Here is a 23,302-nt window from a genome sequence, read left to right as displayed (position 1 = left end):
CGGTCTACTGACTCCACCCTTATTCCCGACCTCAGTGCTACAAGGAGGTAATGCATCAGAGAGTGCGAGATGGCATCCAAGAACCTGTATCTCCGCCGCATGACGGCAGAGAGCGCCGCCAAGGCCTGCTGGATATGCTACAAACCGACCTCCACTGTTCTGATCACGGAGGCTCAGGATGACTGGTTCAACATCTGTCCGGGCCATCTACAGGACGCCAAATTTGCCATAGCAAAAGATGCCGAGGACCTGGAGAAGCGCCGTCGCGAAGAGGCCATCGAGAAGGAGATTGCAGCTGTGAAGAAGGAATACGAGGAGAAGATGAAGGCGAAGAAAAAGAAGAAGGATGGCAAGAAAGACGACGAAGAGAAGAAGGACAAGAAAGATGATGATGTCGAAAAGTTGGAGAAGGAACAGGATGAAAAGTTAAAGGCTCTTGAGGGGAAAAAGCAGACGGAGAAGCCCACTGTCGATGGCCCCAGAATATTTGAGCTACACAAGCAGTTCTACAACATGCGACTGCAGCGCAAGCACAATGCTCAAGCGGCGAAGAGGACGCAAGAGCGTCTCCGGAATCCAAACGCGTTTCCAAGCGTTCCCAAGGACCTGTGAGGACAATGGAGAGTGTGAGTTGTGATCTTTCCAAGAGATCTTTTGGCGATGCAATGCTCTGCCACTACTTCACTGTCAACCTCATTCAATTCTCAGCCGTTGCAGTTCCTTTACAAGCCTCGACATGTTATAGGCAGGCTCCGTCAACTTCTTGTAAGGTATTCATGCTCTGACACTTTGATCTTCACTGCCTTCACTGCCTTCACTGCCAATCGCATAACCTTCAGAAATGGCTTCAACGCCTTGTGAGGATCCTTCATCGAGACAAGACGCCCTCAGTCGTGCTTGTCACGTCTTGAGGCCCTGCTCTCTGCGAAATCGACAATTTTGGAGCTGCTAGAACCTCTAATACTAGCAGAGTGGCCCGCTATATAATGGAGAGGGCGGTTAAGGGCGTTCTTTTGTTGATAATCTTCTCATGCCGATGGCTCTAATAGGACATACCATACCGAAAGTTACAGAACTCGAACTGTCCACTTCTTCACCGATGGCCTAGTTTGAATCGAGTCTGACAGCAGAGAAGGCAGGGTCGTCAAGCAGTTTTGAGCAGCTTCGCCTACAGAGGACGCTTACGGGCGAGGGCCGGTGAAATCAATAGTTGTCGGACTGCCTGTAGCAGGCGAAATTCGTGTTTTCTGCACACTCGCATTGCAAGCTATCTGGACTGACGTCGATCTACATCGTTCCCAACGACCTTAGCCAACTGCCCATCGCTTGTCCCTCAGATCTTTGCACCTCGCGCCCAGAATCTACACTTGCCACGCCTATATTGCCCAGTGGAACCATACTCACCCTCCCGTGCGCACACACAAATGGAAACACGCACTCCCCAAGCTGCTCCACCAGTTTTACACACTGCTCTCGAGATAGCACGTCGTTGAACATGATTGCTGATCGACAGGAGCGAGACTGCAATAACGCCAGCAGAGACGGCGGTATAGCCGAAAGCAGAGAGAGCCAGAAGGGCTGGTCTCTACCATTTTCTCCACAAGCAGGCATTTGGACATCCTTGGCCGCTTTTCGWCTGCCGTCTTCTAGCGCCCATACCTCACTCCTCAACATGTCTATGGCCAGAGACGGAAAGTTCGCGCAACGCTCTGCTACAGGCCTGGGAAGGTGGGTGACTCGGATTCTTGACTCCTTCATCTCGTCTCTTCCCTGAGCAAATCCGGTCCTTTCCGCACTGACAGTATCGTAGAGTACTCCCCATCTCGCAAAGTGGGTACGATAGTGAGCAAAGAGATCGACCTCCTTTGCGGAGACTTCCACGACCAGGGGCTGAGCGCGAGCAGTTCCATTGCGTAGGCAGGTCGTCTGAATTGAAGTGGGATTCTCGTCAGACGGAGTACAGAATTCTGCTAGCAGATTCTCGAGCATGATACGTTCGGAAGCAGCATGTTGGTCGATGAGGATAAGGGTCCTTTGCTCCTTCGGCATGCTGGTGGGTGGTGTGGCGGGCATTTTACAAAGGATGAACTTCGTGTCCACCTGGGCAATGACCTCTGCTTTCCTCAACGCAGTCTTGGTCAGTGTTGTTGCAGTGCTATTGTTGCTCAGTTGCAACTCGAGATGGATGTGCGAGCAGCATTTACCATTCACATCAAACTCCAAGGGACCTGGCCCGCTTGCCGAAGCCATAGGAATAGCCTCCTCTTTCTGTCTAGCGAAGACCGGATTGATCCACTGCTTCAGAAACCCCGGTAGCCATGGAGTGCTGTCCGCGGTTGCTGGTCTCTCTGCATCATCTTTCCCTGTCATGGCGCTTCGCCGGGAGAGGCTCAGAGGCTTGCCCTTCGATGACAGCGTGACATCAATTGCAGCAAGTTTTCTTGTTGATTCCGGCTCATCAATCAGAGGAAGCACAACACCCGTGCGTGAATTGACCCGAAAGACTTGTTTGCTGACGGGATCCGTCCAGGAGGTATTGCAGTCATTCAATTCGATTTCGACATGTGCCTGTTTGGATTTTTCCCGGCGGCCGGCGTGTTCAGCCTCCAGCAGTGAATCGTCATTGATGCTTCCAAAGCAATCGCTGGAGGTATCTTCCTTATTCCGACTCCCAGCGACGGCCGGCTTGGGGAGCCGTGAGGCGAAGTCATGCTCCCTGCTAATACCTCCCAGCTCTCCTGCCTCGATGCTTACAGCTTGTAGCCTTCGCTGCTTCTTGACGGTCATTGGAAGAATTGTTCCAGATAACTGAGCAGGCTCGGCAGATCTTGCTCTTGGAACCTCTGTATCATCTTCGCATCGAGTTGTGTGATGTAACGCACTTTGAGGTCTATCACTCGTGCTGCCAAATCGTATCTTGCTCAAGGAACTCAAATCTGCCGCATTGATGCTCAGACTCGGTTCAAATGTCATGTCCTGTGACGCTGGCTTAGTGGAGAGCCCGAGATCGTTCCTTCGTCTATCGACTCGTGGAGTGACATCCGCTCGATCGACTCCAACGGCCAATGGCTTATCAGAAAGGTGCCCAACAAGTCCGGGGTTAGATTCCTGCTCCTCATTTCTCCTCCGTCGCCTCTTCCTCGGTCGGAAATGGTTGCTTTCCAGCCAAGTCGTCAGAGCAGCTTCAAGGATTTCCACGGCAGATTTCAGAGAAGAGTCACAGAGACACTCAACGTCTGGCACTGAAGCATAGCTAATCTCCTTGAACTTTAGCTGTATGCAGTACATCGGAAAACGATCGACTCCTTTCTTTGCTTGCAACTGCTTCCCTGTAGGAGTAGTTGCAGACCTTTTTCTGCCAATTTCGCCGGCAGCCACGTCGAAAGATTCTTGACAGGCTCCAAAACTACTATTTGAAAATGTTTTTGACACAACGTCGTAGAGTTCGTTTGAAGGCGTTGTCGCACTGCATGGAGTGATCCCAAGGGAAATAAATTGACTTTGCTTGGTAGGCGCCGGCTCGAGACATATGACCCCCTTGAGAGAAATGGAGGAGGTCGATGCGGAGAGTGGCACCCATTTACTTCGTGAATCGGGAGGTGCAAAGCCTGACTGAAACAAGAGTGGCAAAGCATCGCGAAGGTCAGAACTGACATTCCTCCCAGCAAGTTGATGCAGACTTTTCACTGTCAGCGCGCTTGGGGCGCCGGGTTGATGACCAGCGATGGACATGGCTTTATGATCAGCATTAATATCACGCAGCTTGACGGAACAAGGCTTCGGCCACGCAAGTAGAAGAGCTACGACGCCACGCTTCAGCTCGAACCATGACTTATCGTCTTCGTAGCTCGCCTGGCCAGCAAAGGCTCGCTGCTTGATGCGCACAGGCATGTTTCCAAAGAGATCTCGTACAGAGACATTCGTGCCTGATATCCGGCTGACATTGCCCGGGTGTGTTACAATATCGGGCAGTCGACGAGTGATGACCTTGCCATGGTGCAGGGTTAACACCGCAGCAGTGCTTCGAGTCTGGGTGTGAACTGAACTGATACTCAACAGTGACATAGCAGCAAGCTCAGCCAGGAATGTTCCAGAGTGTCCATGTGTTTTGCTAGATTGGATGCCATCCAAGGACCGTTTAGATGTGCAGTAAAGCTTACCCAAGCCACCATCTTCGTCGAATTCTGCGAGTGGAATACCGATGCCATTATCGTCAACAGTGACGTTTCCTCGTCTCCAATCGACAGAGATATTTACACGGCTTGCTCCAGCATCCAGACAGTTTTCTAGGAGTGCAAAAGTGACCCCTTGAAGAGATGTGATGTGTTTGGAGGAGTGAATCTGGGCAATGGCTTCTGCGCTCAGAGGCAAGATTCGCTTGGGCTTACTTGACTGCATGTTGCTGTGTGTGAAAGCTCGTTGTAGATCATCTGTCATCGTGGTCTGCCCTTCCTGTTGGTCCTGGTGTGCCTCCAGATGTGTGTGATCATGGCGCTTCTGTGCATGCGCATTCGTGGACTTCCGAGAGGCCACAAAGAGTGCAGCTTCAGCGGTTCTGGCGTTCCAAGTACCTTTGATGTACGTGTATCACCTCGTGCATAAGCATTTGGAGGTAAGTACAACACGGCTTCGCATCCGTTAGTGGCTTGGCAGTTGGCATTGTCATGTTTGAGGTGAAAGTGACATAGTAAAGGTACTTCTTAGGCAGGTGTAATGTACGTGCGGAGCATCAGGTGATTCGGGAAGCCAACCTTTGGTGACGCTTGGCGCTGGCCACTGCCACGTGGAGACGCGTAGATCATTCGCTGGCCAATGCGAGGGACGCATCACTCGTCGTTCGCTTGCTTTGCTTTACTTGCCCTCCTTGAAGCTCTCTCCGTACAGCTCTCTCCATACAAACGCTGCCTACCAAGTACTCGAAGCTGTCTCTAATCCCGCGACACTTATCGTCAACGGTTGCCTTGCTTGGTCATACAGACCGAATTAGTCCCCGACTTCCGGTCTCACCTCCCGGCAGACGCCGCAAACGCAGCTCTTCGATTCTACGATAGCTGATTGCATTACTGTCATCATCACTCTTCGCCGTCAAGCCAGCGCTCGCAATAGCACATCACCTACCTGCTCATGGCCGCTACCGAAGTCGCTGGTAGGCCGCAGAGCCGTCGACGTCCGTTCGCGAATTTAGTAAAGCGATTTGCACACTTCAAGGGCGGCGAGGACAAGGRGAAGAAGGAGGAAAAGGCTGGTAACAAGAAAGCGAATGGTGCTGTAAAAGGCAAGAAGAACAGCGCCGGCAAGAATAATCCCTACCCCGAGTCCGGCCACTTGGTCCAGCAGCCGCAGTCGCATTCACCATCCGACTCGCCCCGCCCACCACACGATACCACCTCGTACTCGTCGCTGGCTGATCGGAATAGCAACGATCAGGAGGGGCCTAGTCACAGCAACAAAAGCGGTGCGCCCACCCTCGCCACCAATGCCGAGACGGTACATAGCGATGCGGGACACAGCAAAGCCGCAACGACAAACACGGGCGCCGGCGCTCTGAGCAGCATGGATGGTGCTGGGGCAGGTAGCACCTTCAGCTCACCGAACCATAGCCAACGCTCGCTGGCCACCACCCTTACGACAATCCAGTCGAGCAATGTGCCCAACCCAGTCAACGGGCCCTCGAACCACACCCTTCAGAGTCAACCCATGGGCAGTTCCTTTAGCCATCAGTATCCCGTCACGCCAGGACAGCTGGCAACAGGAACTGCATCGGCCATCCCTCGACATCTTCATGGTGGTGATAGCAATTCGACCAATTCTCCTGCTACATACAACTCTGCCGTTGCCAACAACCTCCTCACTGATAATGCCAGCATTTTGACGCTTGCTTCGTCTTCAAAGCGCCGCCGTCGCAGCATGGATACTGATGCCTCGGTACGTGCGATGGCACCAAGCTCAGTCTTCGGCGGCAGCCGCGAGTCGCTTCCTTTAAGCGTGCTGAGTGGTAACAATGCCAATTCTGAGCGCTACTCCACGAGCGGCATGCACACTGCCTCGGCCGAGCGTACGAGCATCTACTCCTCTTCTGGTTTGATGCGCGAACGGGATGCAGGCGGCGTCTCGTCGCCCGCCTTGGTAAGCGAGAGGAACTCGTATTATGCCAACAAGCAGCCAGGAGATGCCAAATCACTCCGTTCCATCACCAATCTACAGAAGAACGACGACGCGCGGAGTATCGGAGGTATAGATTCGAGGAGTCTATATGATGCGAGGTCGACGCATGATGTCGCCAGTCTGAGAAGTGTTGATGCACGAAGCCAGCTCGCGACTGCCGACCACGGTCGCAATGGTAGTATCAATGGCAGCATTGGTAATCCAGTAGCTTCGCGACAGCAGGAGTAGAATTGGTGCTGTGCCACGAGGACAGCGAGATCGTGGTCTCCTTTGAATGGAATTAAGGAGGCCTGACGGGCGACAGAGAAAGAATGGCGGGGGCGCTACTGTATTGTATTCTCAGCACGATACCCCAGGAATCGATACTATCATTGAGTATACATTCTGTTTACAGCATGTAGGAGCAGTGGGGGTGGTCATCAGCCACAGTATGGAGCCTCGTCTGGATGCACTCCTTTAACATTGACTCGTGGACACTCTATCTGCGCCGACGTTTGGTCGGCACAGAGCACCTCTTGGTCCCATAGCAGATGAAGACACTTCCGGAACATCTTTGTGAGTAAGGTAGGCTCAGCGTAGAGGCAGCCCGGCGTGGTCAGACTGTAGGAGTAACCGTTCACACTGAAATTCCAGTTCGAAACTACTCATATTCACTATGTTGTATGAAGAAGTTTGTCTCGATGGAACGCCAGCGCCACTTGCGCTACCAGGGCTCTACCCTTCGAGTCTCTCCCGTCTCTCTAATGTGAATAGGGAAGCGCCCTGCTGTGGTCTAGCATGAGAATAAGCGCCTGTTAGTGCGAGAGGCGATAGGATTGCCATCTACCTTACGAGCTCGCATCGCTCCCCTAGGAATCATAGAAATGAAATCCTTCGCACAGAAAATACATGATTATTATGATGTTCGAGACGAGTGCCTTCAAGGCGTATCTCGTCCGATGGTTCGAGTTTGCACATGCGCCGCTAACACGTTCAATACCGCAGTCTCTGGAAAGGATCACAAAGTACAGCGCCTGATTCAAGAAAGGTTCCGATGAAGTCCCAATAAAGCCATTCCAGAAGAATAGATCCAGTCAAATCGTGCACCGACGAGACAGATTCAGGTGGAACCGCGTATTGTCCTTTACCAGATGCCGTGACACTTTTACAGCACAATCATAGCTCCGAAGATACCCACAGCTGCCAAACCAAGCATGTCCATTCCCACGCGCGAAGCCATACCTGTAGAGTCAGGTGAGTCGCTGCCAGTCGCAGTTGGTGCAACACTGGCCGAAGCTGCCCAAGAAGTTTGATTAGTTATGCCTGTATGGAAGCCTGAAGAGGCTCCTGTCCCACTTGGGTAAAAAGCGTTGATTGTACCTGTGCTGTCGCCAGTAGTGGTCGGTCCGGATGACATTGTTGAGGAAGAGTCTGAGGACTCGGTCGAAGATGACTTGGAGGAGGACTTGGTGGTCGACTCCGAGGAAGACATAGCTAACAGGTTATCAGTATGATTCTAGGGTCCCCCGCGCGACAAGTGAACATACAAACGGTCACACCAGCATCTTTGCAGACCGAAGTGAACCACTTGGTCGCGTCGTCCTTTGCATCGCCGCAGTTGGCGCCAATCGATTTCGCGACCTCCTTCGCCGCGTCGCCGCTGCATACACCCTTAATGTCATGAGGGTTATCCTGGGTGTTGACAGCGCCAATCAGGCAGGCTGGAGGCGAGGCGAAGGCGACCTGCGCAGCGATCGCAAAAACTGCAAAGACAGCGGAGAGCTTGGAAAACATCGTATCGGCGAGATTATTCGGAATGGGCTGAATAGTTGAGGATCTGTCGGAAAGGGAGGCGGTCTTTTGTTCGGGTATAAAGTCGACTGAAGATGTTTGCGCCTCAAAAGAGTGAGAGACTATCTGCTAAAGGAGCGTGGTGGGTCGGTCGGTTTCAAGGAGTGGCAGTACTGGAATGAGTACTCAAGGTGTTTGACTGTTACAGGGCTGAGAGAACCAGACGGGAGGAAGACCAGCTGCGGAAGGGGCTACCCGCTGCACTACCCCAGAGTGGAGTTAGAGCCAAATCTAATCTGCGGCCTGTTTCTCAGCCCTACCGTTCAAGAACTCAAACTTCACCTCCGAAGCGGCGGCATGCATGACGGCACCTCACGGGTGTACCCACATACCCAATGTGGGCTACTGAGGCGTTACACTCGATATTCAGGCCGTGAGTCGGTGCATTTGGGAGTAGAGATGCAACTTTGTGGACATCAGCCATCAAATGGCGGTGCAGCCGAGTGGTCTTTGGAATATGGTGGCTACCTTGCTGGCTGAGTCCTGCCCACATACCCAAGACCTGAAAGAGCTTCCTGTCGTTGTCGTCAGTTTCTCTCTCCACCCTTGTCTTTACTTGTTGTCCAACTAACTACACCACTTTCAAGCAAGAACTCTACCTCCTATTCTCTCATGTCAGCACCTCAATTACCTCAGGTCTCGCTAGACGACGACTGGTTCCGACCTGGTGGTGCATACAATCTCTCGGCTTTCGTTCGCCAAAGGTCATCTTCTCCCCCACGACATTCAAACGACATGGAGACGGCGAGATTGTCATCGAAAACGTCATCGAGCTCRTCACAGCCGACATCATACAATGTTGAAGCATACAAGTCAGACGTAGGAGCAGTGAGACGATACTCATACGCTGGGACGGACAAGCTTCCCACTACACCTTCAATCGCTCAAGTGCCGATCGCGACCCCAGACAATCAATTCCTCGGCTTCTGCAAGAGCGCTTGGAGTCTACAAAACGGCGATCAAAAAGGCTCTATGAAAAGGTGCAGCGAGGCTGACGCCTGGTCGCGTAATGCTGCAAGAAAACCTGGGCATGCTCAATATCTCAAGGTAAGCATCTGAAAGATTATCTCAAGGCATCCGCTTATGCGAACAAGTGTAGAGAACCCAAGTGCGACTTTCGCAGTAATTTTGTCAGCTCAAGCCCGTTTCTGTGCGTAAAGGTGCCGGTCCCTGTGATTGTAACGGACTAATCACATCTCTAGCATATGGAACAAGGTGTTCATCTTTGAGGAAAGGGGCATTAAGGTTCGTTAAAATGCGTTCTCGTTGCTCTGTCACAACGTGTAGCTCTCGACACATCGGAGCGCTTTTAATCTTCCACCCCGATGTACGAAGAGGCTCTTGCAATCCGAGCTAACTACAGCTTCCAGCTACGTTGGCCGTTCCTTGCGAAAAGCCATGTGCCTCAACGAGTGGTGTTGAAGTCCAAGTACTCTTTCCAATGTATATTTTGTGTTTATCTTGGCCATAGGGATGCTTCTATTGTTTACAATGGAATGGAGCTTTATCTCGACCACATCAGCAAAGAGCATCGGGGCAAACCTTTTAGCGATGTTATCCAATACAAAACACGATGCATTGGCAACCGGGTTGCTGACGACAAGGAACTGTTTGATATTAATATCTGGCCACGGGCTGACCATGAGGCTMAGGATAACATCAAGTGGCTTTCCAATGATCTGCTGGAGGACCCAAAAACTATCCCTACTCTGGTCCAGGCCATATCACCTTCAACTCGTGACCCAAAGGGAGAAGTGTCCACGCCGCCGGCGATTCAAAGCAATGGTCATGCTCCATCCACTGAATCCGAGCGTCGATTTGGTTCAAGATCGACACAGGCTGAGATCAGGTCCAAGACCAAAGAGATACCGGGAATTTCAAATATGAACACTTGCGCAACCGAACAAACAAGTCCATGTGACATCTTAAGCTTACCGTTCGAACGTCTGGCTCTGCAATCACCACTATCACTATCACGGATTTGTTTTTCACCATATGACCGGCCATCTTCAATCAGGGAGACGCAAGTCCATCCTGGGATAGGGGAAACAGCAGTGTCTGGCGAGACACGAAACGGCATCATCGTGAGTTTGCTCTATCTTCGTGAATTCATACCGCTTACCTTCCCTTCACCTCCAAAGGGCTGCCTCGACTCCATCGTACGGCTTTTTCGAGATGCGGGTTCAATGATTGACGCAATCAAAGACGATACAGCCCTCTCTCACGCCCCAATTATGCTCTTGCTCGCCGAATCTGTCAAAGAGGCGCCTTCGGAGATCGAAAAGGAAAAGAATCGCGCGACTCTACGCTTTGGAGAGGCCTTTCAATACGGAGATTTCACGGCAATACGTTCTCTCGAGCAAGTGGTGTCTCATTTGCGTAGCGACTTCTTGGATCTTCTAAATGAAGCGCTTCTCGAGCATAAACCTGTGGATTTCGCGCAGCTCGTTGATGCTGCCGACTCATTACGCCACAAAACATTCGTCATTCTTCACGATCTAAAGCAAAGACTTGTGCAATCGGGTTACGGAAGCTATCGTCCACCGGGACCGCGAGCTCACCCTGCACATCAGGCACTCCCAAGTTCGGGATCTTCTACTTATACTCCACCGACCAAGTTCTTTGGCATTCCCCTACAGGAGCAAAGGTGCTATATGCTTGCCAGTGGTCGTGGGGTACATGTGGAAGACGAGAGCACCTTTTCCGTGTCCTCTGCGACATCTGAACATACTTCAGTCCACGTTCGTTTCCGTCAAGAAGATATCACTGCTAAGACAGCACGTCGACGGGGTTCTATCATGGGCTTTCTGAAGCATGGCAGTATGAAGAGCAGTCATAGTCTTCTTGTCGACTCAAAACGGAGAAGTGACGAGCTCGCTGGGGGGAAGACAAAATATGATTCCACGAGGTCATCTTTCGAACCACAGATGCAAAGCAATGGGCAGCAAWACATCAGGCTGGATAAATCGGTGATTTGAATTGCGGATCTGGTTGAGTGCAGGTGGGCAAGTGTTACAAGCAATGTAATGATATCTGCAAGGGAATCGACAACCTTTAATGTCACTAAGCCTTGTCCCGTTCGATGAAGGATAAAGCTGGACATCACTCCATAAAGCTGTAACGCTTTCGCACATTGGCTTTCCGCCCTTTCTGCACGGTCCCAATTCCACCAAACACCCTCGAATCTAGTGCAACTCCAGCCTCCATGACCGAACCTCTATGGCTGCTCAAGTGACTCTCACACAACAGCGGAAAGAAAGTCAAGCCCGAAGTTCCGCGGTCGTTTAGTGGAAAGGGAGACAAAGAAGTGCCCGTCGATCCACAAACCAAAGATAAGGATCTTTTCAGAGCCTCTACATCGCTGCCAGTATGCGATATCGTGCTTGAGGCAGGAGAATCTGATGCTCCATACACATCGCTGAAAGGGGATACAGCTGGGGAGTGTTCGAGCAAGTCCGTAGTCGCTACGAATGAGAAGGAATTCCTCAACAGGCCTGGCCCTTCTTCTTCTTCTTCTTCTTCTTCTTCACAGCCACAGGTCATTTCGGAGGCATCATCCAAAGCCTCCTCGCATACATCTACCAACGTCTGAGCAGCGACTTGTTCTTCCTCCTTTTCCTCATCCATCGCAGACTGGTGAAAGTTTTCCGTTTTTGGGTTATAGAGGAACCAGCCATGGATTCCACCTGAAGTGGTATGCGTGGACGGAGGTATACAGTCGGCGGTGCTTGTGCTCGCTTTCCTCTGATCGATTGGCATTCCTTTGGGACTGCCAAAAGCGAGTCCAAAGGTTGAAGCAGCCATCGTGGTGGAGATCTCGGATCGAAATGGCGTGTCGGTGAGTTCGTGTTGTTGCTCCGTGCGAGATTGAAAAGACATGGCAGTGTTGGACATGTCCCGTTTGGTGTGTCTTATTGTGGTTCAATAATGCAGGTGTCTGGTTTGTATTGCCAGCAAGCGACTTAGTCTGCTTTATTGGCATTCTTCCTGGCCATCGTTTGCTTGAATGATATTTCAAGACAAAAGAAGTGCATTCTGGCTCTGCATGATGATGTATGTCTCAAATTTCCAAATCAATGGGACGTGACAAAGAACCGAAATCTGATGAAGCAGAATATCAGGCATGCACGCATACATGCGTGGTTGTCCAAGGGCCGTTGAGATTGAAGATTTCCGCCTCTCCTTGTGGTGAATCAACGACAACGCGTACGAGCCGGTAGCTACAAGTACCAAAAGTAGCAGCCTTGCGAAGAGTCAAATACGGGGGATTGAATGTCTTACCCAGAGATGTCTTCTTAATCGTGCTGCCGTTGTTGTAGGACACTTTTTGCCTGCTACAGGGCGGCAACCTTCAATTTGACCGGCCCTCGAGTGAAGTTGCGCAACCGTCTAAAGCTGCCAAACTTAGTCCTTTCGGCAGAGAGGATCGCAGTCGAGTGTGAGGTGGAAAATTTGGATCTCTATCCTTCTCCTCATTTCGTTTCATTTCATTTCATACTGTACGAACGACCGGAATGTACGCTGAAGCTCGAGCTGCTCGCTGAAAATCACGCCATGACCCATTGGACACTGTGCTGTCAGATCCTTGCCATCCTCTATACCTGAGATGGAAGGCGCACCGGCTACCACTTGCGGAATTCCTCACCAATCGCCAATTCAGTTGGCCCACCAGTCACCCTGATCACGCATAGCAGCGGCAACCTTGCTGAACCCAGCAATGTTGGCTCCCTGTCAGACCTGTTAGCACCACTCATCTCGCCATCTAAAGGTGAACTTACTGCAACAAGTGATGGCAGCTCTCCGTCAGAAGTTTGAACGTATTCCTTTGCCGTCTCTAGGCAGTTCTTGAAGCAGTTTTCCATAATGTCCTTCAATTTTTGATCCACTTCATCAGAAGTCCACTTCAGGCGGGCAGAGTTTTGTGCCATCTCGAGACCAGAGACGGCAACACCTCCTGCGTTGGCAGCCTTGCCTAGATTTATAATTAGCACGGGGCACAGGAGTTTGCGCTACAATCATCACAACTTACCAGGTCCATACCAAATCGCCTCACCCTTCTTCTCCTTGCGTGCTTTCTCAAAAACGTCAATGGCATCTTGGGTGGAGCCCATGTTGGAGCCCTCGGCGGTGAAGCGGCAACCAGCGTCGACGAGAGCCTGAGCCTCCTCTCCTGAGACTTCGTTCTGGGTCGCACAAGGAAGAGCAACGTCGACCTTGCCAACGTGGACCCAAGGGCGGGCACCCTCCTTGTAATCAAACTTGTCCTTGTACTCTGCAGATTCCGAAAGCTCCGTCAACGCCTTTCTCTTGACTTTGAGATCGGCGATGTAGTTGACAACCTCTGGCGTGATGCCCTTGTCATCCTTTGCGATGATGGCACCCTTGCTGTCGGAAAGAGAGACGATGGTAGCGCCGAGTTCGATGGCCTTGAGAGCGGCATATTGGGCGACGTTGCCAGATCCGGAAATGGCAACACGCTTGCCTTCGAAGGACTCCTTTCCACCTGATGCGTATTGGATCATGTGCTGGACGTCTGTGGGTCCAATGTCAGCTGCGATGTGCAATAGTCCCACGTTACTTTCTACTCACAGTAGATGAGACCGTAGCCGGTAGCCTYTGGTCGGATCAAGCTGCCACCCCATGCACCGCCCTTGCCGGTCAGGACACCCTCCCACTTGTTGCGCTCAGCACGGTACGTTCCAAACATCCAGCCGATTTCACGTGGCGAGACACCAATGTCACCAGCTGGTACATCAGTGTCTGCGCCAATGTGCTTGTTCAATTCGCGCATAAACGCCACGCAGAACTTGCGGATCTCGTTATCAGACTTGCCCTTGGGGTCAAAGTCAGCACCACCCTTGCCACCGCCCATGGAGACTAGGTAGTCATTAGTCCCAAATTCAACTAGAATCAGGTGCTTTTGTATCGCGAGCACTTACGGCCGGTGAGAGCATTCTTGAAGATCTGCTCGAAGCCCAAGAACTTGAGGATGGAGAGGTTGACAGAAGGGTGGAAACGCAGACCGCCCTTGTATCTGGAGGATGGGACTACAGTAAGTCCACTGAACGTTGTTGTCCTTGACGAGTATTCATCGCACTTACGGTCCTAATGCAGAGTTGAATTGAACACGGTATCCGCTGTTCACCTGGCATTCGCCCTTGTCGTTCTCCCAGGTAACACGGAATTGGATGATACGCTCGGGGATGGCTGCGACTTCGAGGGCTTTCTTGTACTCGGGGTTCTTCTCAAATAGAGAGCTGTTCTCGAGGGTAGAGGCCAGCTCTGGGATAGAGTCAGTATTCTAATCCAGCAACAAGGTAGCTCCTTTGGCTGTCGTTGAGCTCTGCTTTCCAACTCACCTTTGTATGCCTGCTCAAACTCCGGCTCAGAAACGTTCGACATGATTGCTGCTTGCTAATTCTTGATGTGCTGTATGTGGTTGTGGAGGCTAACGATATGAAGTGGAGGAGGATTATGTTTCTGTTTATTCCGACTCAAGATGGAAGAACAGAGATTGTGAGGGGATAAGAAACAAAAGCAGGCACGATGAGGCTTAAGACCGTCTTCACATGTGCCCAAAGGTACCGACCAAAAAGATTTTGTGTCGTCACCTTCGCGGCCATGGTAGCAGGATCGCCGGCTCCGGCGCGTCTCGCCTCACCTTCGCCCACCCCGCCGGTACGATAAACGTTCGGAATGGTCCAGTCTACGCTGGAGCCAAACTGCATGCGTGCGACTCTGATGGGGGCGGCTTGAGCTGTCGATTGATGACAGTGGGTTAAAAGTTGTTTTGCGTGTCATATCGATCACCGAGAGCTCGACCTCCGATAAGGATGCTGCGTTTTTATTGGCTGGAGATCTTACAGGGTTCGTCTCCGGGGAGGCTTGGACTGACCGCAAGTGAGACCGAGAGCGATATCGGGTCGCGTACTGAAGGTACCTGTATGTATGACCACTTTGAATGTTCGCATCAACTGCCAACTATTCAATTAACCTTCCATGATCAAGCAGCAAGATTATGGAGGCGGCAATGCTCGGCTCTGTCAGGCAAGCGTAGCGCGRATAACGCGGACAAGCCTGGAGAGCTGTCAAAACCTCTTGTTGAAGCTCCCGTAGCAAGTGGAGCTTCGCGGAGTCCGACCTTGGGTATTGCTCAGCCTTGTGTTGCTTGTGTACCTGAAAGACCCACTATTGTTCCCCGGCAATCGGGTCACACCGTCGAGCGCTTGCTAGGAGTACTGTACGTCCCTTGCAACGACGACAACGAGCAAACATGCTGATATTCCCGTAGGCACAAGAATCAACCAAACAGCATTCGTAATTCGACTTGCCCGGCTATGCCTGCGCTACAGCTCGCTCTCATCCATGATTTCCGTCTTCTCAAACTCTCTCATCATGTTTTCAACTTCGCGTGGATCGCTAATGCCCCAGACTCCTCCTCCCTTAACGGCACCTTTCAGGCCGACCTCCTTACCAACAAGGTTGCGACCAACTTTACCAGGCCCAATTCCCACCCATCGCTTTACCTTTTCCTCCTTGTGCAAATACACAATACTATCGTGCCATAGTACGGTTTCAACGCATTGCCGTGCCAATAGATCCTTGATCTCCTGCTTTCCCTGAAACGGGCGTGCCGAGACATTGCTGATACAGGGAATAATGCCAGGCCACATTATGATGTCCTGGTCCTTCTCTGTTGGGGACGGTTGGTCAAGTGTCTTCCTCATGAAGTCTGCCGCGGGCTTCATAAGCGGACTGTGGAAGGGGGAGTCGCTCTTGAGCCTGACTGCACGCGGGTCATGCCCGCCAAATTGACGAAGGTGAGTAAGGAGCTCGTTGATTCGCTTGATGCTGCCAGATAGTACAATCTGGTTTTTGGAGTTGACGTTGGCGATGGAAACTTGTTGCACAGAGGGGAGGTCATTGTCCGAATGGCTGTCCGTTTTGGTTCCTTCCGAGTGGTGGCCCAGAAAGGCATGTATAGCGTCGACCATGGGCTCCAAGTGGTCGCTTTCGCAGACGAGAGCAACCATGCCCACCTCCTCATCCAAATCCTTTGAGCAGCGCGCCATGACTTCTCCTCTTCTTCTGACAAGCTTTAGAGCATCTGCCTCGCGTATGTACCCACCTGCAACCAAGGCGGCAAATTCCCCAAGTGAATGTCCCAAAGTAACATCGATTCGATCTGCCAGCTTGAAATCAAACTCCTGCTCAAGGACCCGAAGTATCATGATCGACGTTGCCATGATTGCAGGCTGTGCGTTCTCACTAGCTGTCAGACGAGCATTGGGGCCCTCGGCGATTATCTTAGACAGACTAAATCCCAGTGTGTCGTCGAATTGCTCCAGTATGGGCTTGACGGTACGAGGAAAGGCCTCCAACCAGTCAGTGGTCATTCCCACCCTTTGAACTCCTGCACCTGGGAAGAATATCGCCGTACGAGGGTGCTTCTTCTCGACGATCGTGGACTGACATCGTGATTGGCAGGATGCATAGACGGAAGGGCGAATCGAGGGCGGCAAGGACAAGAGGGATTCGTAAACCGCGTGGCTTCTGGGTAGATGTTTCGACGTGGAGCTTATGAAATGAGACATTATGCGTAGAAGGCCGAGCGTTTTGGACATGCGGTGCAGGAGGTTGTGCTCCCGGGAAGAAAGGTGTCGATGGCGGGCATGATGAGCTGAGCTGCACGTGGTGGAGCTGGGTCGGGCAATTGAAGCCGAGGTCATCCGGAGCTAACGATCCATGTGAAATACCATGAAATCGGAGAGCGTGACTTTGACTTGTTGAGTCTCATTCCATTCTACTCGACTCCCTCGACGAAGATGTCGTTTGCAGACATGACTCTGCGCACTCATCCACGCATGGATAAGAGCTCTGCCATGTGATGGAACAGCTCTTCAACTTACATCTATCCCTGCTTGGCGACTCCTCCGAAACGCGTTCAAGCACCTGCGAGCACGTCTTGCGATGGTGGAAGCTCTCAATGCTGGCATCAATAGTACTTACTCCTGCCGGATCAGCACTGCTAGCTAGTGCGAGATGCGTATCCTCACAGTTGACGGCCCCTTTTGTGTCGACATACGGATACACTCGAGCAATTCGAATGTATCTAGGACGACATCGAGGGATGACACCAGAGCACGGTATCATTAGATCCTTCTTATTACTGGATTCCCTTCTTTCTCGAGTCCGTCGAACGGTCCCAATCCGCCCACACTCTAGGATCTCAAGAGGACCAAGTCCGATCTCTTTAGATCTCGATATGCGCGGGAAGCCATGATGGCGTTCATCAGAAGTCAACCGACAAAGGCGCACCATCTTGGAGTTCCGCTGAATGGCCTCATACTCGGCGAGATGTAGTTTCTCTTTCCAACTGGTGGAGCCGTCAAAGCACGTTTGCTAGTAAAAAATCGAGAAAGTTTCTCCATCCAATCTCGAAGGCGATACGAGGATTGCATTCTCTAGCTCAGGCCTATCTTTTGTACTTCCATCCGTGTAGATCCATTCAACGGCCCGGAAGAGAAGCCTCACACAAGTAGGACGCGACCAGAGGCGATCGTATACTGCCTGGAATTGCTCCCAGCAGTCGGAGACGGCCATTCCTCAGAATTCACCTCGCAGCCGGATCGTGGCGAATCTGAACAATCGATGGCGTGTCCTCACTGCACGACCGGATTCACGGTGGACTACGACAGGCAAGCTATGTTGAATACTTTTGTTTGGTTCATGCATAAGCTATGYGTGAAGCGCCGACAACATTCGATGCTCAAGCTGAGCTGGAGTTCATCACAATTCATCATTAGCACCACAAGCTCCTCATCATCCACATCGCCTTTCCACACTCGACAGCCCTACGCCATCACGAACCATCTTCGTTTTAGATCTCCTGGTACAGGCCATCATCGCCGTGTTCCAGACGAATGTTCCGGTCTCGCAGACACATTCCATCAKCGAAATTCTGCACAGCGTTCTGGATAGCGCGAGGATYATACGCAGCAGCCTTGGAGGTGATTTGGATGCTGGCGTGGATGGGCGCGTTGATGTCAATCTTCTGGGTGTCGATGTGGTTCATTTCGGCATTGAGGTATGTTACGATCAACTTGCCGTACATTGGGGTCTGCGGCATCGACGGGGCTGGAGGAGTTGGAATGGACAATCCTGTTGAAGCGCTGGTCGAGCTGGCCTCAGAGCGAGGGCTACTGCCGGCAGATGAAGCGGTCTCTGGGCGGCTAGGCTTACGAGACAGTTGCTCAGACGGAGCCAGCGGAGCCAAAACCTCACGGCCCTTCTCAACAATCTCCTCCTTGATGATGGTTGATGCATTCTCCTTTTCGTCAATGACGGCATCCTGAACGGCCTTCTTCTTGATGTTGATCGGTGTGATCTTCTCGGTCACGACAGCTTTCGTGATGGAAGCCTTGTCCTCCGCAATCTCCTTCTTGGTGATGATGCTCGGTGAAGCCTTTGCGGCGACGGCAGCCTTTGGTTCGGGGGCCTTGTCCACAACCACCTTCTTGACGACCTTCTCGATGTTGGGGACGTCCTTTCTGGCATCAGCCTTGTCGCCACTACTGCCAGCATGCTTCACCTCCTCAATTGGAACCATCTTCTTGACTTTGGCGGTCTGCTTCTGRGCGATCTCCTCAAGAGCCTTGGCGAGATAAGGGCGGCGCTCCGGGAACATGTTGTAGTAGATATCAGCTTTGGGACCTGGATTCGCTGCATAGTGCTGCGCCATCTTCACATCAACCATGTTGCGGTAATGATCGACCGCAACAGCTCTAGGTGCTTGTGGTGGCGCTGGGTTGTCTGCAGCCTTAGTACGGGGGACTCGAAGGATGGTGGCAGTGGTTGTGGCCGAGGTACGAGTGCCACTGGATGAAGGGGACGTGACCAGGGCATCAGGTGAAGCCGCAGTTGCAGAGGCTCGCACCGTCGATCCGTGCTGCGATCGGGTGACAAAGGAGACCGACTCGTCGGCAACGGATGTCGCGGTAGTGCGTGCGGCACGTGTTGGAGTGCCAGTTGGGCGTATTGGAGTGCGGGCACTTGGCACAACGTTGGCCAGACCCTTTGGGAGAGATGGCCCGGCTTGGGCCTGGTGGTGCTGAGTGGGGCGAGGGACGTTTGACAGGGAGGCCGAAGCACCATTACCTTGGATGCGGCGTGCATCACCCCGAGGGACGTTTGACAGGGAGGCCGAAGCACCATTNCGTTTGACAGGGAGGCCGAAGCACCATTACCTTGGATGCGGCGTGCATCACCCCGAGGGACGTTTGACAGGGAGGCCGAAGCACCATTACCTTGGGCGCGGCGTGTATCACCCCCGGCCATGGCGTGTGATTTATTCATCTGCGGGTGATGCTGCTGCTGCAACTGCTCGCGATGACCTTGACCGCTGTAGCGGTTTGCCAGGCCATCTTGCATCGGGTCGCCGCCAAACATCTCCTGCTTGTTCCACGCGCTGATCTTGGCATGCTGTGGGTTGCCCGCGTCAGCATCGGCCTGGTCGTGGGCCTTCTGGCGTCGCTGCTCATCGCGATGCTCGTACACCGCTGTTTCGGCGGAGGAACTCGGCTGGGCAGGTACAGACACCTCGTCACGATGGTCGAGGCCGAGGTCGGCCAACATCTGCGCACGTTCGTCCATGATGAGTGATTGCTTTGGGTGTTGCGGATGGTAGGCTCTGGAATTCAGCTGATGTTTGCTGAGAGGATGAAGCGGTTGTGATGGATGGCGAGAGGCGCTGAACACTTGGCCTAGTGAGGTAGGCCCAAGTGCGGTTGATAGGGAATGCAGTGTAGTGCAAGGTGCACTGCGATGTTGATGGGATGGGATGGCTCTCGATTGGAAGAGAGATGATGGTGTTGTTTGGGGGTTGTTTGGGGAATTTCTCGCGCTTTAAGTAGTCGCGTTCGGCGAAGCTCCTACCATTCTAATCAAGGAATGGCGGGACGCTCCCGGGTGGTTGCAGCTTGAGCGGCGGGGCGGCGTTTGCGAGCGGACGATGATGATGCTGCCGTCRCTGCTGCTACTGCTGCCAACACGCCACACAGCATACAGTGGGAAGTGCATTGAAGTGAAGAGACGAAGAAGGGAGGCGAGGAAGACGAAGAACATCCATATGCAGAGAGAGTGGATAGTGCCTGCCTTACTGGTCAGCACTTGCCGGAGGCAGCTGCTTGTCCTTCCCTCACGCCTGCTGAGGCACACGCGAGGGCACTGGACTATGCAAGAGGCGAGTTCTGTGACGACGGCCAATATACCCCTAACGCCACGGTCGAAATGCAAACGACGAGGCCTCGATCCGACGACGACTGGGTTACGACGACAAGGGCAACGATGGCGACGACTACAYCCATGCTACGCGCGTAAAAGTCATTTCGAGACATTTGCAGCTTTTACCATAAACCGCAGACCTCACTCTCAGTACATGATGTCGATCATATGAATCAGGAAAGACGGATACTGCCTACAGAGCAATAATGAGCGCAGGATACTCTATAGCATACGTTCGCGTAATGCCAGGAATTCGTACCTTCGACACGCGTCTACCTCTTGTTCACTTCCCAGTAGGGTGGTCTGCGTGCACTTACACATGTGTACCTTAGTGTCCGCTTGGTGGTCGTCACCTTCGAACCATAACGCTGCCAGACTTGCGTAGCTTACTTTGAGAAATTACTGCTTCACTGAGAAGCAGCATTGCATCGTCGATATAGCTGCTCTGCTATTGCACGCCGAGCAAAGCTGATCTCGAATGCCGTACACCTCTCCTGCTTATCGAATGCTTTGCTCCTCTCATACACACATGTCTCTCCTTTACCTGATCTATTCGTTTCACACGGTTTCCACCGGTCAGTCTTATTCAATGCTTCTTTTGAGCTTGAGTCAGTCTGGATGATGTCCGTTTACGATAGGGCAGGAACGATGGACACGTTCCCCGTACCCCTTTTGAAAGTACCCACAAGATTTTGGATAAGTATTGCGTGTTGGCATCTTAGCCACCAGTATTGCTCCCACTCTTCTCAAGACATTCACCAGGCGCTTCTACTCGCAAAGATGCCAAACTTCACAAACACTTCTTCGGCTGCGGACTCTCAGAGGCAAGTCGATACGGGATCGCACGGCTCTTGTACGGAACTTCAGCAATAACAAAGCGTCATGAACTTTGGCAAAWATTCCACGTCTTGACCTAACTCTATCCTTTACATGACTACCGAATATCCTGAAGGTACCCCAACTACTACATCCACCTAAACAACGCACCTCTAACGAGGTTTACGGCGTGCCGGCCAACCAACTTGGCGGTGGTCAGCCAATCCGGCAACTGTCCCAATAGTCCCGCGACCGCAGCCTCGGGGGTGGTGAATACGCTGTTCAGGCGCTTTGATGATACAAGGAAGCTTGCCGGCAGCCATTCGCTGACCTCGGCCTCCTTTCCCAGTATCATTTTGGCTACGGCCTCGCCGCAGCCCCAACATAGCGGCATACCATAGCCATTGAACCCGGCTGCAATGAACTCTCCGTCACCCGCTCTACCAGTAACATCTTTCGGAATCTGTCCTACCCACGGTAGATGGTCTGGCGTGAAGCCCATGACTCCACTCCAGAGCTTCTTCACTTCGGGAACTTCACCGTCTCGCCACCCCTTTGCGAAGATTGTCGGTAGGATATTCTCCAAGGTTTTCTGCGAGACACTGCTTGTCGTTGTATCATCGCTGCTCAACACTTCCCCTATCCTTTGCTTTTCTCCGCCTATGAAAACATCCCCTGTCATGGGGTCTTGCGTGATATAGTAGAGTCCGTATGAGAATGTGCTGTCCTGGTTATTGTATTGAGGCTTGTCGATCATGCTCCACGATCTTTGGTCTCCTTGTGAAGGGAGTTCAGATCCTGCCTTCTGAACGGACATGGTCCCTCGCAGTGGAAATATCTTTCCGCGAAGATTCGGAATGAGATGTCCTGTCCAGCCATTACTGCAATAGATGACTTTGGTGGCGTGAACAGTTCCACGGGCCGTGTCGATGCTGTAAGGATGGTCTCTGTCCTCCTCGGGTTGATAGGCCACCGCAGTTACTGGAGTCTCGGTTTCCAGAAAGAAGCGACCATCGTATTGAGATAGCATCCTGGCGAAGATACCAGTCACGAGCCTATATGGCCAGAAAGCACCCGCACTACAGCTGATTGCTCCCACGGTGTCTTTGAGATTATACTCCTGATAATGTCAGCCTCGAATTTGCCGAAAGAAGGATAGCATCTTACTTGTGTGGCCTCCTCGCTAGTAAGAACTTGGCCATCTCCTTGTGCTTCCTGAACGCACTCCTCATACTTTAGGAAACTCTTCTTCGCCTCGTCGAGAAGCTTCTCATCCCTGAAGCCAGTGATGGTCCGAACATGCCGAACTTGGGCAGCTTCTGTCAGTCCTTCCGTCGCAGCAAGACCATGCATTGATTCCAGTGTACGATTCGCGAATCTTCCAATCTTTGCCGCCTCCGTTGCACCAAAACCCTTCGACATGGCTCCAAACTCCTCCGGGACAGGGGAGAGAATATGGCCTCCATTTCGTCCCGTGGCTCCACTGGTAAGTGAGCGTGCCTCGAAAACGGTGACTGTCGAATTAGAATCTGCGGGTAGATTATCAAGCAGATTCTTCGCCACGCTACAGCCTGTAATCCCAGAGCCTATGATGGCGTACGTGGTGACAGAGGAGAGCTTGGCAGATTGTGCTTTTGCATGTTCTGCGGCAGGCAGCTGCCAAAAGGCTTCTGTGGGATTCTGCCTGGGAAGCTGTGGATCTTGGAGGGCATCTTTGATGAGCTGCTGAACAATCTCTGGTGGGACTTTGTTGTTCTGTTTGGGTATCATGTTTCAATTGGCGTCGTCGCGGATGAACGTTTGGTGGAAGAGAGGTGCCTGAACGGATTTCGGGATCGGAGTCAAGGAACACAGTCGGAGTTCGTGATATGCAGGCGCAGTACTACCTTATGTAGGTCATGGAAGAAGGGAATATTGATCGGATGCTTGCTCTGGTTCCTGGCTTGGCCATCTAAATAGCCCGGAATGTGTCGCAGTGAATACTCATGGACACGGCTGGGAGTGAATATGGACGTCTATTGACAACGACTCGCATTCAACTACGACGACACGAAATGAAATGTCACTCTCATTCCGCTCAAGGCCTCAGACCTTGGAACAAAGACCAATACATCCAAACATACCATTGAAATTTAATGCTTGTCCCAGGCTTGGTCCCGCTGTGGTAGTCAGAGACGAAATGCTTTCGCTCTACTACCCCAACCCTAAC

General features: G+C 52.1%; 9 protein-coding genes; 3 read left to right on the top strand and 6 right to left on the bottom strand.

Moving 5' to 3' along the window:
* Nucleotides 1-69: 69 nt before the first annotated feature.
* On the top strand, nucleotides 70-612 carry RCC_10409 (uncharacterized protein; the record flags this gene model as incomplete). The annotated part of the gene is made up of 1 exon (XM_023775638.1): nucleotides 70-612. The coding sequence occupies one exon, from the start codon at nucleotides 70-72 to the stop codon at nucleotides 610-612; it is 543 nt and encodes a 180-aa protein (XP_023631406.1).
* A 4,512-nt stretch (nucleotides 613-5,124) lies between these two features.
* Nucleotides 5,125-6,393, top strand: RCC_10408 (uncharacterized protein; the record flags this gene model as incomplete). The annotated part of the gene is made up of 1 exon (XM_023775637.1): nucleotides 5,125-6,393. The coding sequence occupies one exon, from the start codon at nucleotides 5,125-5,127 to the stop codon at nucleotides 6,391-6,393; it is 1,269 nt and encodes a 422-aa protein (XP_023631405.1).
* A 916-nt stretch (nucleotides 6,394-7,309) lies between these two features.
* RCC_10407 (uncharacterized protein) lies at nucleotides 7,310-7,938 on the bottom strand (the record flags this gene model as incomplete). XM_023775636.1 has 3 exons in its annotated part: nucleotides 7,310-7,440; nucleotides 7,525-7,638; nucleotides 7,692-7,938. 3 exons carry the CDS (start codon nucleotides 7,936-7,938, stop codon nucleotides 7,310-7,312), a joined length of 492 nt encoding a protein of 163 aa, XP_023631404.1.
* A 669-nt stretch (nucleotides 7,939-8,607) lies between these two features.
* Nucleotides 8,608-10,973, top strand: RCC_10406 (uncharacterized protein; the record flags this gene model as incomplete). XM_023775635.1 has 5 exons in its annotated part: nucleotides 8,608-9,042; nucleotides 9,090-9,145; nucleotides 9,198-9,240; nucleotides 9,366-10,079; nucleotides 10,137-10,973. 5 exons carry the CDS (start codon nucleotides 8,608-8,610, stop codon nucleotides 10,971-10,973), a joined length of 2,085 nt encoding a protein of 694 aa, XP_023631403.1.
* Nucleotides 10,974-11,097: 124 nt separating this feature from the next.
* RCC_10405 (uncharacterized protein) lies at nucleotides 11,098-11,889 on the bottom strand (the record flags this gene model as incomplete). Its single annotated transcript, XM_023775634.1, has 1 exon — nucleotides 11,098-11,889. The coding sequence occupies one exon, from the start codon at nucleotides 11,887-11,889 to the stop codon at nucleotides 11,098-11,100; it is 792 nt and encodes a 263-aa protein (XP_023631402.1).
* Nucleotides 11,890-12,651: 762 nt separating this feature from the next.
* Nucleotides 12,652-14,397, bottom strand: RCC_10404 (probable glutamate/leucine/phenylalanine/valine dehydrogenases; the record flags this gene model as incomplete). XM_023775633.1 has 7 exons in its annotated part: nucleotides 12,652-12,723; nucleotides 12,774-12,967; nucleotides 13,025-13,528; nucleotides 13,585-13,872; nucleotides 13,935-14,029; nucleotides 14,097-14,277; nucleotides 14,355-14,397. The coding sequence occupies 7 exons, from the start codon at nucleotides 14,395-14,397 to the stop codon at nucleotides 12,652-12,654; spliced, it is 1,377 nt and encodes a 458-aa protein (XP_023631401.1).
* A 944-nt stretch (nucleotides 14,398-15,341) lies between these two features.
* On the bottom strand, nucleotides 15,342-16,241 carry RCC_10403 (related to [acyl-carrier-protein] S-malonyltransferase; the record flags this gene model as incomplete). Its single annotated transcript, XM_023775632.1, has 1 exon — nucleotides 15,342-16,241. One exon carries the CDS (start codon nucleotides 16,239-16,241, stop codon nucleotides 15,342-15,344), a length of 900 nt encoding a protein of 299 aa, XP_023631400.1.
* A 1,634-nt stretch (nucleotides 16,242-17,875) lies between these two features.
* RCC_10402 (uncharacterized protein) lies at nucleotides 17,876-19,647 on the bottom strand (the record flags this gene model as incomplete). XM_023775631.1 has 2 exons in its annotated part: nucleotides 17,876-19,096; nucleotides 19,153-19,647. 2 exons carry the CDS (start codon nucleotides 19,645-19,647, stop codon nucleotides 17,876-17,878), a joined length of 1,716 nt encoding a protein of 571 aa, XP_023631399.1.
* Nucleotides 19,648-21,241: 1,594 nt separating this feature from the next.
* RCC_10401 (uncharacterized protein) lies at nucleotides 21,242-22,863 on the bottom strand (the record flags this gene model as incomplete). XM_023775630.1 has 2 exons in its annotated part: nucleotides 21,242-22,213; nucleotides 22,261-22,863. 2 exons carry the CDS (start codon nucleotides 22,861-22,863, stop codon nucleotides 21,242-21,244), a joined length of 1,575 nt encoding a protein of 524 aa, XP_023631398.1.
* Between the last annotated feature and the right edge of the window lie 439 nt (nucleotides 22,864-23,302).

This window comes from Ramularia collo-cygni (genome assembly GCF_900074925.1).
Source record: "Ramularia collo-cygni strain URUG2 genome assembly, contig: RCC_scaffold22, whole genome shotgun sequence".
NCBI classification, from domain to species: domain Eukaryota; kingdom Fungi; phylum Ascomycota; class Dothideomycetes; order Mycosphaerellales; family Mycosphaerellaceae; genus Ramularia; species Ramularia collo-cygni.
The sequence above is the reverse complement of the archived record's forward strand: the minus strand, read 5'-3'. Positions and strand labels throughout refer to the sequence as shown.